The sequence below is a fragment of the Cetorhinus maximus genome, chromosome 18, assembly GCF_964194155.1.
Source record: "Cetorhinus maximus chromosome 18, sCetMax3.hap1.1, whole genome shotgun sequence".
In the NCBI taxonomy this organism is placed as follows: domain Eukaryota; kingdom Metazoa; phylum Chordata; class Chondrichthyes; order Lamniformes; family Cetorhinidae; genus Cetorhinus; species Cetorhinus maximus.
The window spans coordinates 39,736,192-39,751,061 of record NC_135896.1 but is presented as its reverse complement, the minus strand read 5'-3'; the positions used below and the strand labels follow the sequence as shown (position 1 = coordinate 39,751,061).

The 14,870-nt window shown below is 39.5% G+C and overlaps 1 protein-coding gene across 1 annotated transcript in view; it reads right to left on the bottom strand.

Moving 5' to 3' along the window:
• Positions 1-5,946: 5,946 nt before the first annotated feature.
• The window catches only part of LOC144693566 (60 kDa lysophospholipase-like), a 123,160-nt gene continuing 114,236 nt past the window's right edge, over positions 5,947-14,870 (bottom strand). Inside the window, 4 exon segments of the mRNA XM_078563408.1 lie at positions 5,947-6,310; positions 11,457-11,512; positions 12,303-12,368; positions 12,586-12,685. Of these exon segments, the coding sequence (XP_078419534.1) occupies positions 5,947-6,310; positions 11,457-11,512; positions 12,303-12,368; positions 12,586-12,685 (586 nt within the window).

Below are 14,870 nucleotides of genomic sequence, written 5' to 3'. Positions count from 1 at the left end.
CAAGCTGAACACAGAAGTTTCAGATGAGATGTCAAAAAAGAAATACGAGAAGCAAAGAGGGATTATGAAAAAAAGACTAGCAGCAAACATAACAGGAAATCCTGAAGTATTCTATAAGCACATCAATGGTAAAAGGGTGGTAAAAGGAGGAGTAGGGCCGATTAGGGACCAAAAAGGAGATTTACACATAGACACAAGAGGCATGGCTGAGGTGTTAAATGAATACTTTGCATCTGTCTCTACTTATGAGGCAGATCTGCCCAGGCCATGGTGACAGAGGAGGAAACTCAGTCACTAGAAGGGTTTAAAATTGATAAGGAGGAGATATTGGATAAGCTGTCAATACTTAAAGTTGATAAGGCACCGGGACCAGATGAGATGCATCCAAGAATATTGAAGGAAGTGAGAGTGGAAGTTGCAAAGGCACTGGCAATAATCTTTCAATGCTCCCTGGATTCAAGAGAGATGTCAGAGAACTGGAGAATTGCAAACATTAAGCCCTTGTTCAAAAAAGGTTGTAAAGATCTGCCCTGCAATTATAGACCAGTCAGTTTAACTTCGGTGGTGGGGAAACTTCTAGAAACAATTATTTGGCAGAGAATTAATAGTCACATGGAAAAATGTGGATTGATTTGGAAGAGTCAGCATGGATTTGTTAAAGAAAAATCATGCCTAACTAACTTGATGGAGTTTTTTGAAGAGGTAACAGATGGTTGATGAGGGCAAGGCTGTTGATGTGGTGTTTATGGACTTCCAAAAGGTGTTCGATACAGTGCCACACAACAAACTTGTGAGGAAAGTTATAGGCCATGGAATGAAAGGGACTGTAGCAACAGGGATACAAAATTGGCTGAGGGATAGGAAACAGAGAGTAGCAGTTAATGGGTATTTTTCAGGCTAGAAGAAGGTTTGGAGTTCCCCAGGGATCGGTATTGGGACCCTTGCTTTTCCTGATATATATAAATGATCTATATTTCTTGGTGTGCAGAGGACAATTGCAAAGTTTGCGGACATCACAAAACTTGGGAGAATTGTAAACTTTGAGGAGGACAGTGTAGAATTTCAAAAGGACATTGACACATTGGTGGTGTGGGCAGATAAATTCAATGCGGAGAAGTGTGAGGTCATACACTTTGGTACAAAGAACGTGGAGAGACAGTATAAAATAAAGGATACTATTCTGAAGGGTGTGCAAGAGCAGAGAGACCTGGCTCTATATGTACATAAGTTGTTAAAGGTGGCAGAGAGAGCTGTTTCTAAAGTATACAGTATTCTAGGCTTCATTAATAGGGGCATAGAGTACAAGAGCAGGGAGATTACAAAGAATTTATGTAAGACACTGGTTAGACCTCAGCTGGAGTATTGTGTACAGTTCTGGGCGCCACAGTATAGGAAGAATGTGAACGCATTGGAAAGAGTACAGAAGAGGTTTATGAGCATGGTTCCAGGGATGAACACTTCAGTTATGAAGAAAGATTGGAGAAATTGGGACTGTTTTCCTTGGAGAGGAGAAGGCTAAGAGAAGACTTGATAGAAGTTTTCAATATCATGAGGGGTCTGGACAAAGTAGATAGGGAGAAACTGTTCCCACTCATAAACTGATTGAGAACCAGAGGGAACAGTTTTAAACTGTTTTGCAAAAGAAGCAAATGCGAGGTGAGAAAAAACTTCTTCACACAGCGAGAAGTTAGGGTTTGGAATGCACTGCCTGGATGTGTAGTGGAGGCAGGTTCAATTAAGGCATTCAAGAGGGCATTGGATGATTATTAAATCGAAACAATGTGCAGGGTTACAGGGAAAAGGCAGGAGATTGGCACTTAGTTAAAATGCTCAGAGAGCCGGTGCAGACATGATGGGCCGAATCACCTCCTACACCATAACAATTCTGCGAATAGGACTCAAATGCAGCCACAAATGTCTTGTTGATTTCAAGTCATTCCTTATAGGGGAATTTAGTGCAGCATTTGTAATAAAACTGGCTTATGAAGTGGTCTTCTAATGCCATAAGCTTCTGATGCTGTGGATAAGGCTGTATTTTTATAGCAGGCCCATAACAGGTAACGTTTATTTGTAGAGAACATTTATCTAGAGAAATACCTAAAGACAGAGTTGGGCACCAGACCAAACCAGAAATAGAAAATTGGTTAAGGATAGTGGTCATAAGTCAATTTTTAAGGAGACTTTTGAGGGTGGAGAGATATTGGGTTGCAGAATGAAAGTAAGATCATCTAAAGCTGAGGAGAAATGGAACAAAGAGTATGTAGTAGAAATGAGTTTGAAACGACAGCTAACTTGAAGTTGATGCACTGAGGGATGGAGAGTCAAGGGTAGTCAACAAGGTAGATAAGGGAGCAGAATTTTATTGTGGATGGTATGTAAGCAGCGGTAATGAGAGTTTCAGACTAACAAAGAAGGTGTTGGAAAAGGGATATCTGGCCATGTCAAAAGTACGGATCAGCATTTCAGTAGCAGTGGTGGTAAGGTTGAAAAAAAATCCTCAATGTAGCCCATTATTGCTCAAATCGATTTTGCTATGTTTGCCCTCTAATGGTTTGGGAATGTTCAGTTAGTATGTGCGTAGTTGATGGTAGAATTGAGACGTACAATCCCTAGAAGATGTCTACAGCACTGAAGGAGGCTATTTGGCTCATTCTGTCTGTGCAGAGCCATTGTTTGAATATTCCAAAGCTGATCATACTGCCCAGCAGAATGCAAAGTGCCTTTGAAACGCCACCCTAGCATGAGTCAATATAGCCCGTGGCTTTACCAGATTTATAGGTGAGTGCTTAGTTTGTCCACAATCATAAGATGATGATAACCTGTGCATCACAGCCACAATATATACTTTACATGCTGCCTTCTAGTACTGCAAGCAGACTCCCTTTTTTAAATAGATTTATGTCTTTAGAAGGACAAGTGATGCTTCATTTATCTCACAGTGGATTTGAATGTTGCTGCCGATAACACTATAAAAAATGCACCAGGCAGTTCTATTTCACTGGATTATCAATTACCATTCTCCACACCTGCACCCCACCCCTACAGAATATTTATATCCTACATGCAACATGGGAGGTTTTATGGCACAGTGGGTAAAGTCCCTGATTCTGAATCAGAAGCTTCGCTTCCCACCCCAGGACTTGATGGCCAAGGAAGGTGCATTCATAGCACAGCCAAACTGGTTGAGTATCAACCTACAAATCCATCCAAAACACGCCAATGGCAGGCGGTAAGAGCAGGAGAGATTCCTAGTCAGCTATGTGATGGAAAGAATGTTGGAGCCTCTACCATCACTCAGACTACAACCTGCATGTAAAGGTGCATGTTGCCACAGCAACTCAGACTCGCTGAGTGAACTGTAACCCATCACCAACACATGCAATATTGTGGTAGTACACTTACCTCTGACTCAGATGGTGATAGTGGTTTAAGCCGCTGAAGGACTTTATTCCCAAATTCAAGCTGATATTTCAGTTCCATGTTTTGAATGAGATTTTAAACTGATGCCCTGTTCAAGTGGATGTAAAAGACCCCATGGGCACACCAAAAATAGAGCATAGTTGTTCTCCTGGCGTGTGGAGCAAAATTTATCCTTCATTAAGATAAAAGCAAAAAACTGCGGATGCTGGAAATCCTTCATTGTGTGGTTAAGATTCTGGAGCTGGAGTTTGTGAGTTCAGATTTCACCACAGCTAGTTGTGGGACTGAATTCAGTAAATCTATCTACATTGGCTAGTATCAGGAATCAGTTAAGGAATCTGCTGTATTTTGGTTATTTTTTCCCCCTAACCTTCTTTGGGGAAGGGACCAGCCTACCCTACCCAGTTGGGCCTGCACGTGACTCCAATCCCACAAGCAATAGTTAACTCTTCACACAACAAACGATGGACAATAAATTTTACTTTGCCAACATCTTCCACATTCCTCTAATGAATAAAAATAACCAACACCACCAAAACAAATAATCTGGTCATTTACCTATTAACTGCTTGTGAGATCTTATTGCGTGAAAGTGATCCCATAGTTGCCCATAGATGTTATTTCAATAAGTTTTCAGAACCAGCAACTTGCATTTATAGAGCAACTTTCAGACAGAAAGCATCACAGGTTCTTTACAATGGGGATTAAATAAATGGAGTATAATCTATATCCATGACTTAAATGAGGGGACCCAGTAACATGTATCCAAGTTTGCTGATGATACAAAATTAGGTGGGAAAGTAAACTGTGAAGATACAGAACTGTAAAAGGATATAGATAGGATAAATGAGTGAGGAAGAACATAAATGGAATATATCGTGGCGAATGTGAAGTTATTTATTTTGATAGGAAAAATAGAAAAGCAAACTACTTTTTAAATGGTGCGAGACTAGGAAATGTTGGCATTCAATGGGATTTGGGTGTTCTTGTACATGAGTCACAGCAAGTTCACATGCAGGTACAGTAAGCAATTGGCCAGGCAAATGGCATGTTAAACTTTATTGCAAGAGAGTTGAAGTATAAAAATGAGGAAGTCTTACTGCAATGGTATAGGGCCTTGGTGTGACTACACCTGGAGTACTGTACATAATTTTGTTCCCTTTAGCTAAGGAAGGATATATTTGCCCAGAGGGATTGCAACAAATGTTCACTAGACTAATTTCTGGGCTGAGGAATTTTCCTCTGTGGAGAGATTCAGTAGATTAGGCCTATAATCTCTGCAATTTCGAAGACTGAGAGTGATCTCCTTTAAATATGCAAAATTCTTAAGAGGTTTGACAGGGTAGATGCTGAAGAATGTTTTCCCTAGCTGGGAAGTCTAGAACCAAGGGTCACAGACACAGAATTAGGAGTTGGCCTTTTAGGATCGAGATGAGAAATTTCTTCATCCAAAAGGTTGTGGATCTTGGCATTCTCTGGCCAGAGAGTTGTGGATCTTCAGTCATTGAGAATATCCAGTTGTGAGGGTGTTGGTTACAGAACGGTGTCTCTGAAAGAAGGTGTCTTCAGTAAGTTAACTATAAGTCTTTGTTAACAAGTAGAACTATTTACACATGCACAATAAAGGGTACAGGCTAGGAGTCATCTTCATGCTTAGGTCTTTACCCATCTCTATTCAACACCACACTGACCCCTGGGTCTGGGTCGTGTGCCTTCTCACATCAGTATGTGGGCTGTCCCTCATTAACCTTGTATGTGTCAGACCCTTATTCCACACCTCCACCAAGTCTTTATCCAATGTATATGGAGTTACACCAGTTTACCTCATGCCTTACATTGCTATCAATTTCGTGCATTTACATTGTTGTCACCACGTTATTGCTATTACTACATTATTGTGATTACTGTATTAGCATCATTACAACGTTCTCACTACCCCATCTCCCCCCTTCAAGTCCTTGAATTTACAGGTTTAAGCTGTCTGGAGGCCATATAATCCTTCCATATCTCGTTTGTCATTCTGTTGAAGGAGTGGTAGGCTTTGTTATTTCTGATTCTTCCTTGTTGGCTTAGTGGTTGGATTAGCATTTGGGTGTGCTTTCATTCTTTTCCATTCCTTCGCGTTGAACTGTGCTTGGTCAGTCTGGCTGTTGTATTGATCATTGATTGCTGCTACTTTAGATCTTTTCTTGCGGGGTGAATGAACATTATGCTCATCCCCGTCTCGCTTCTTTCTTTTCTTCTTTCTACATCTAGGCCGCCCCAATGCCCTCTGTGGCAGAGGAAGAACATTCTTGTGGCGAGAAGAAGGTTTAATGGTACAAGCACCTCTGCTTTTTGTTGTTGATCGTGGGAGACTGCTACCAGTTACCAGCATCCCTTGTGGTTGTGGCACCCTGGCTGGAAACTGTCGCACATGCACGGCTGTTGTTGTGTTGACCAGCTGTACCATTGTCGGAGTTGGAGGTAGAGGCTTCTCGGACTACTGATCACTCTCTTGCACCACTTCCACTGGAGGCATCATGGTTATCTCATCGTAGTAGGCTGGTCTGACCATTGGAGGATTTCTGGGTCCTGCAATGAGAACAGACAAATCTGCTCCACAAAGAGAGAAGAGAACTCAGAACTGAAGTCCGAGTCTGAATACTCTTTAGTGTTTGAGTACTCGGGACAATGCACTTCTGGCTGGCTAGCAACAGTGGTTGTCTTGACATCATCTTTTGTCTGGAGAAAATCCAAGGCTACGCAGATATTCCTGCTCAGGAGGGAGAAAGACTGGTTACGGATGACATACATCAGTTCAAAGATCCGTTTGCCACCATACTTCACCAGGACCCTGCCAATAACTGGGAGTCGGATTCCTCCTGCCCCGTAAAGTGGAGTGCCTGTCCTTCGAAGCCAGAGGTGTTTGAGTCATGGTTCCTTGTCAGACAAGACTGCCTCACTGGCACCCTAATCTAATTTTTAATTTGTTAGATGGCCATTGACGAAGATGTCTGCATTCCAGAATGAGAAGCCACAATCCTTAACCTCACCCAAGAAGAATGGCTATGTGTCTTCTGGGTTTTCGGTCTTGATCTCGTGGATTACTTTTGGGCCTTCTGTGTGCTTCTAGGGTTTAGACTTGCATAGTTTGCCATTGTGTCCCTTCCTGTTACAGTGGAAACATTGGGCTGTACTCACAGGACACTGATCTCTTCTGTGAAGGCACTTCGCACCTCAGTACTGGCAAGGTCACTCTGCTGGGCGGTTCAGGAATTGCTTTTCCTGACTTGGATTATCCCTCTGACTTTGTGACCTGATACACTGGACTGAGGGTTGGCTTCTGCCCCATGTTTTATTCTCTCCCCTTAAGATTGTCCTGTGCTACTCACGGAGTTCTGAGAGTCGAACAATCTGGATTGCCTTGTCCATGGTTAGATCTTCTTTACCCTGTAGGAGGGTCAGAGAGTGTATCATCTGTTATACCCACCATTATTGCATCTCTGATGAGCCTAGACTTTAAATCTCCATATTCACACCCCACTGCCATCCTGTAGAGATCATTTATGAAGGAATCAACAGATTCCCCTGGCAGTTGGACACTCTTATTGAATTTAGCTCTCTCCAGTATTTTATAGCTTCGCAAATTAAAATAAACATCAAAAGATTATAAAACTTCCTGGAATTTGGCGGATGACTCATTAATACCCTGTCTTAAACTGATGTTGTCTGCAATCGGGCCTATCGAGTAAAGCAGTGTGTTCATCTGCTCTTCTTCTGACTTTTTATTTAAACCAGAAGCGATGCTATATTTTAAAAATCTTTTCCTCCATAGGTCCTAATTCTATGACTGGTTCGGGCCTTGGGCTAGTCCAAATTGAGTTCAATTTTGATCCATGTTGAAAAATTTTAAATTGTAAGTGCAGCTTTAAGAGTTTACAGGCTTCCAAGATGGTGTCATTGTTGATTCTTAGACAAAGGAATTTGCCACCCTTGCCGGTTTTGGCAGGCTCTGCATAACGGTGATGGCCGCTTTTTGAAAAATAATGGCTCCCTGGATCAGCTGCGTGCCGACTTTTTATGTTCTGCAGTTTGCTATGCCAAGGAACGAGGGTGTTCGAATTGAAAGTAATGCTTGCCATTTCCAAGTTGGACAGTCACAACGTTCCCAAGAGATTTTAAAAATTAATTGTTTTTTTGATCTTGCGAGTTCAGGCGCCACATTTTGGGATGCTGACGGGGGAATTGTCATCAACATACTGGAAAAATAAATCATATACTTTAGAACGCTACTTTTTCTCCTTCACCTAATACTAAAAGTTATTTTAGCTTTCTTTTTTTCCTCATTATACACTGTTGTCTTGAATAATCATGATAACACCTGAATTTCCACAACTATCACTTGTTGCCAGGGATGGGGATCAATTTTTGTCTCTCAGAACCTGATGAGGCATGCACAAAAAAAACAATTATTTTCCCCTAATTCAATCTGGCCTTTATGGAAATAGTCCAAATGTATACAAATGGATGAAAAAACAGGCAAATGTCAGGAAGAGATATTAATGTATATAATGTTATTGGAAATTATTTTTTTTAATTAGAGGTTTATACTGTGTGTATGTTAATTGGATTAAAGCCAGCTAGTCTGGGTGCTTTGAGGTATAGTAGTTTTGAGATGTAAACAGTAGGTAGAGGGGACATTTGCATTTTGTTGAATAGAGCATTCAAGAGTGGGGGTGAAATCTTGCACCTAGCTAGGAGACATCAAGCAATGTTTATATTATTAATAAAATTGGTCCTATGAAAGGGGTTTTATTGTAAGAAGAAGTGAAGTTCAAAGGGCCTGGTGATACAATGAGAATTTGCATTCAAAAGGGTATATCCTGAGAGGAGTTTGTGTGTGCAGCTCAGAGGCATATAAGATCTAAGCCTGTAGGCCTACAACTGTCTGCAGAGGAACAAATTGAAATTCATTTTGAATTCATAAGGTGAAAATGCTTTGCCTGGTGTCTGGCTAAGTCTACTAGTTATTGTTGCCTTAGTGGAGATTAATTTGGGAATTTGTTAAAAGTTATGATAGTAATCTGTAGCCATGTGTATTTGTTTAATACCTTGTTGTAAATTAATAAATGTTTCATTTAGTTTGATATAAAACCTCTGGAGGCTTGGTGGGTTCATTTCTGAATTCAGAGTTGCATCACATACCAGTTGAAAATATAAGTTATGACAGTTGTTTAAAGTTACCCTCTGGGATTTTAGATAACAACCTTTACCAACTGCTGTATCATAACACAAATAAAATCTAGCAGGAGTGTATGAAAGTAAATGATGAAATGAGTGGTCAAATTTACAAAGCACAATCCCCAGTGCTACATTTTGTTCAAGCTGATAAGAGTAAGGAAAGTAGTAACAATGCATCCTGCCACCCATTTTTTTTCCTTTCGTGGCAGTTACTGCCATAGTTGGCAAAGATAGGAAGATCCTGTTAACATCCTTTCCACCTCTGCTATCAGCTGAACACAAATCCAGCCGGGCAATTCTACACAAAGCAAAGAATAGAACTGGCACAAGTCCACTCTCCGCAGACAGATTGTTCCAGTTATGATGAAAAAATGGTCACAGCACTACAGGGTCAACGAGGTAGACAATTGCATGTTTCAATTTATTTTCAATGCTACGGGGTGAGGGGCAGGGAATCCTACAAATTGTTTTTTAAAAAGTCTGCATGTGGTGAACCATACTGTAGGGATAAAAATTCTAAACCTGTTTTTGTTCCCCAATGCAGCGTTCCCTATTTCATGTGTCCATGACCAATTGAGACGGTGACAAACTCTAAGGTGTTGCCAAGGCAGCTCCCTACACATTTCTGCGTTGACATTTCTGTCATGCTTTATTTTAAAATGCTCCTCAGAAGTGCCTTGGGATGTTTCATTATGTTAAAAGTGCTATGTAAATATAAGTTGTTGTTAACTCACAACTTCCACGAACAGCTCCAAATGACGAGCGTTATGACGTGGCAGATGATGTGTGCCAGGCAGACCAAATCCACAAGGGAAACTTGGCCACACTATTGCAATGGTTTTGTAATTTGTATTTATTACAAGACGTGTGCACTGAATTCAGAAGTAATGAGCCCACTAAGACCTTTAGCGATTTAAAAAATTAAATTAAAATATTTATTGACACAAGAAAAGATTTCAAGCACATACATAAGACTATAATTACTTAATACTATAACAAATCCTAAAATTCCTAGTTAACCTGACTCTAAATTACACACCCCCTTTAAGGCAGCAGTCTAAAATAGATTTTAAATTTAAGAAAACAAGCCAGCAGGTGACCACAGTATGCACTTGACAGTGGAATTCCAAAAGCTTGAGTCCAACTTTAGTTACTGGACACAGCAGACTTTTTCAAACATGGCTGGAGGCTTCCCCAAGGCTGTTTTACACACTCCTACTAGATCTTACATGTCCCCCTTTCATTCTCCTTTATGTGTTTTTCACTCTTTAATATGTAAATTCCATGTCTTTGGAACTTTACCTTTCCCATAATATAAAAATCTTTCATGTTGCCAATATTGTCAGTAACCTTTGGGAAAAATAAACACACTTAGCCTTGCTTATCTGCCTATTTGTAAACATTCTAACATCCCTTTGAAATCCAAACAACCCCTTCACTTATCTAAAAATGCAAATTCCCTTCACGCCTTACATGCTAAGACCCATCCCTGTCTACTTATTAGCATTTCAAGTACATTTCTACACCTAACTTCTTTTGATAATTTCAAGCTTACAATCTACCTGACTCAAAATGTAATTATATCATACAGACAGAGCCATATACACTCACACCCATAAACCTACTTTACAATAAATCAGAATAATATTATGAAAATTATTATATTTTTGTAACAGGAGATATTCACAGATTTTAAGGGGTAGAACCTTTTCATTCCAAATTACTTGGTTTTGTTAACTCTACAACTTATTCAAATATGATTACTGATTCATTAAAATCAATCATGACCCACTGGGGATACTGTGCTGTAATATCAAGCCCCACTGTTCCCTGAGCTGCGACAAATGTGAAAAAGGTTTGATCAAACCACCAGATTGCCCCAATTCTACCTAACTGTTTAAGTTAGGTTAACAAAATACAAGCATCAAGTTTGTAAACTTAATAAGTAAATAACTGCTTATTGAACAAACTGTCATTAACCAGTGGCAAAAGAAATATGAACTGCTAACTTCTAACGCTATCCCCTTCTTAAATCCCAATACTCACACATACAAGACACATAAGGCACACAAAAACATGAATTTTAAGGGTGGGATAAAACAGTTCAATAGCACCAGTTCCGGAATACAGGATTCCATGGGTTGGTTTTGATCGATGTCTTCCAAATTCCTTTCAGTTTTTGTTGATGACACGCAGTGGTCTTCCAGCACTTCAGTATTAGGTTGAGCACTTGCCTTTCAATGTCTCTAACAGTGATTTTCCCCTTTGCCTCTTAACAGGGGTTTTCAGAGAGAGCAGGTTATAGAGACATGAGGAGAAAAAAACCGGCTACCTTATTGTGGAATTACTGGAATCTGCCACACACAGGAAAAATAAGCTTTTAGGTCTTGTTCCTTTCAGGCTAGGAGCTATTCTGCTCTGCTCTCACACAAAACCTGGTCACCTGGTCAGGAGCCAATTAAAATGCTGTTGTCAGGCAGCTCCCTTGGTCCAGGACTCCTTTCCGGCACCATCCTGTCTTTCATGGCATACTCTATTCTAGGACTGCAACATTGTATATATCTCTCATCCTGTTCCAGTGGACATGTCTTTCAACCTGCAGTCATTGTAATTTTAACCCACAGTCCAACAGAAAATTTAAAAAAAATGTCCTTTACAGGTGTAATATGTATTTTTCTTAATAAAAGAGATGGTCTTGTAAGAAGATGGAGAATATCATTTGAATTTTGATTGTGCAGACACTCCAGAATGTAAATCTCATTTTTCTTAATAAAAGAGATGGTCTTGTAAGAAGATGGAGAATATCATTTGACTTTTGATTGTGCAGACACTCCAGAATGTAAATCTCATTTTTCTTGATGGTGGATACCTAAAGCTGAAAAATAGAAACAAGTTCAGCAAAAATGTAAAGTTCTTGAGGTTGTAACGGTTAAAAAAACAAGAGAAAAATAAAATGCTGCTGCAAATCATTTGATGCAATAATTAATGCAAAAGATTTGCTCCTTATTCACACTAAATTAGCTTGGGAAAATGGGATTTGTGTTTTATCGCCACACCAAACCACTTATCATGTTCTCTGATCTTATAGAAGGAAAAAGCATAGTTATCCAGCAATGGAAATCAGCTTTCCTTCATCTACTGGCATTCAAGTGCAATGCTCTAATATTGTGAGGTTAAAAAGCTTCAATTTATCGAGGACATTGACCAGACAGCATTGTTCAATGAAAACCTCTGCTGCATAAGGCAATACATTCATCTTCTACACTGGTCTCAATCCTAGACACCTTTGCCTTAATGCTGGCAAGTATAATGTTAACATAATGACTTTCAGAATATACCTTACATGGAACCTTTCACTGATGACAATTTTTCATAGATCAGACAAAGGGATGCTTTAAGTTATCTAATAGCAGACCAGATTTTCTCTCAAATCCCTTCAATGCAAAGACAGCTTCCCAAACCAAACAACATATTGATAATTTGGATTAATTTCTCAGTGAATATTTAGTGCCCATGTGTAACTGGTTATTAAAGTATGAGCCCATATTCGTGCAAAGCATGAATCAAAAAGGGAGTTATCAAAATATATTAAGCAGAATTTCAGTTCAATATGGAATTGTTGTTGTTGGCGAACAACCGCTGAATCATGTAACTCTTACCTGCCTGTTTTGCTTGAGCGCCGACTGAAGGAATGTGACCACTTCTTCATTCCCGGTAGCTGAAGCCTAAAGTCAGAAACATTTATACAACTTAACTTCACCCAACGGAACAATGTGATTCATATCATGAAAAAGCCAAAATGCCAAAACAACAGCTAATGAGCAATTCAGCTAAGGGTGTCCAAGTACCATGTGTGCCACTTTTGGGAGGAATGTCACCCATAGGATTTTTAATGTTGCTTTCCTGAGTTCCTCTCAAATACAATTCAAAATGTTTGCTTACAACTTCCAGAGGATTTTGTCCATCGTAGCTGCATTGGTTCAAGTCCAACCCTGCAAGGTGCCAAGCCTTCAGTCCTTCCAAATCACCGTATGCAGCTAGGCTGTGTACAACAAACAATGTTTTACGTTTTTCTCACACAGATATAGTGCCAGAAGCAGAAAATATAGAAAGGTAGATTGGGATATTCTTTTTTAAAAAAGCAACCGGTTTTGTATATTCTGTAAAACAGCCAATGTCATCATCAGTCAATTTATAACCTATACCACTGATCCACATTAAATGTCTATCTTAACAACTGGGCAGACAATTCCTTTTTAAAAATCACTTAAAATTAGTAGCTTCTTTTTTTAAAAAAGAGAATAGATCCTGCCTATTTTTTAAAAAATTCAGAAACCCTAACATTTTACCTCCCCTTATTCCCTTCTCCTTTATCCCCATTTCAAATCAATTTTCATCCAGGTTTGAGATTGTCCTTTTATCGTGCATCCTTTGCCTGCTAAGATATATTAATGTACATAATATTACTGGAAAATATTTTTCTTTTAAAATAGAGGTTTAGTCTGTGGGTGTGTCTTAATTGGATTAAAGACAGCTAGTCTGGGTGCTTTGATGTGTACTCTGTCTTGAGATGTAGAGTGCATTTGCATTTTTTAAATAAAGTATTCAAGAAGTGGGGTGAAATCTGGCACCTAGCTAGCAGAAACCAAGCAATGTTTGTATTACTAATAAAATTGGTACTATGAAAGGATTAGAAGAGGTGGAGTTCAAAGAGGCTGGAGATACAATGAGAATTTATATTCAATGAGATGTGCTGGATATAACGATAGCAGTTTTCGTGTGTGCAGGGCATAGACAATGTAATATCAAAGTAGCTGTAAGCCTACAACTGTCTCCACAGGAACCAAAGTGAGAGGAACCTCATTTTGAATTCGTAAGGTGAAAATGCTTTGCCTGGTGTCTGGTTAAGTCTATGGTTTGCTGTTGCCTTAATGGAGATTAGTTTGGGAATTTGTAAAAATGAAAGTAGTAATTTGTAGCCATGTGTATATATTTAACTTATGTAAATCAATAAATGTCTCATGTATTTTGATATAAAACCTCTTGAGAACTGGTGATCTGATTCCTGAATTTAGAGTTGCATCTCAAACATACCACTTAAAATATAGGTTATGACAGTTGTTTAAAGTTTCCCTCTTGGATTTTTAAATCACTCAGCTTTAGCAACTGCTGGGTCATAACACTCAGACTCTACTTTGTCTCTAACCCCTTGCTGTATCGTGTGTGTGCATGGGGAGTCATGGTCGTGTGTCTGTGCTCTACTATATTCATACTGTATGGATACAACAGCAAGTCTCAGTATTCTTCATAACATTTTCACTTCTACACACAAGGGGTATTTACATTGCTCATGTTCTTCCCCTCTCATATTGAGCAATCACTGCATTGTAACACTATAGTGTTAGCTCAAATTGCTAATTCTTCCCTCTCTTCAAGTACAAGCCTTTCTTTCTTCACCACAGCATCATCATCCCTCTCGCCAAATACCAATCTTGATCCCACTGTCCTTGAAGACTACTGCACAATCTCCAGCCTCCCTTTCCTCTCAAATTCATGAATGTGTTGTGGCCTCCCAAAACCAAGCCCATCTTTCCAGAACTCTAGGTCTTAATCCATCTAATCAGGCTTCTGTCCCTGTCATAGGCCCAAAACAGCTCTTGTCAGTCACAAATGGCATCATATGTCACTTTGACAAAGGTAAACTATCCCTCTTTGTCCCTCTTGACCTGTCTTCAGCCTTTGACATGGTTGACCACACCATTCTCCTCCAACACCTCTCTACTTGTCTTCCGGGTAAATCACCCAAAACAAAAAGTCTACTGTTAAATGTGATACTGCGTTTGGGCAGCACTTGCTTAACAATCCTGAGTGCACTAATAGCTATATCAACAATCAATTAGGATAATAGTTAATCTTGTAATGTAGCTCATTTAGGCTTGCACAGGGACCCATTCTTTCCAAACGAAAGGAATATGTTCACGTCTTTATTTGAATTTCCTGGGAGCTTAGGGAGCCTATAGTTCCCTGTTGTTTTTCTCCATGGCAATGCCTCAGCCAATCAAAATTGACTTACCAACCAATAAGCGCCCTTTTCTCCAGTGGTTTCAATTGTTGTGATCGTTTGAAATTTGGCATTCTTGCATTTGTCATGATGAATACAAGGCAAAAAGCTTCAGCAATATTTCTCTCTTTTCAGCAATATTCATAAGTCCTTGAATTAAACAGTG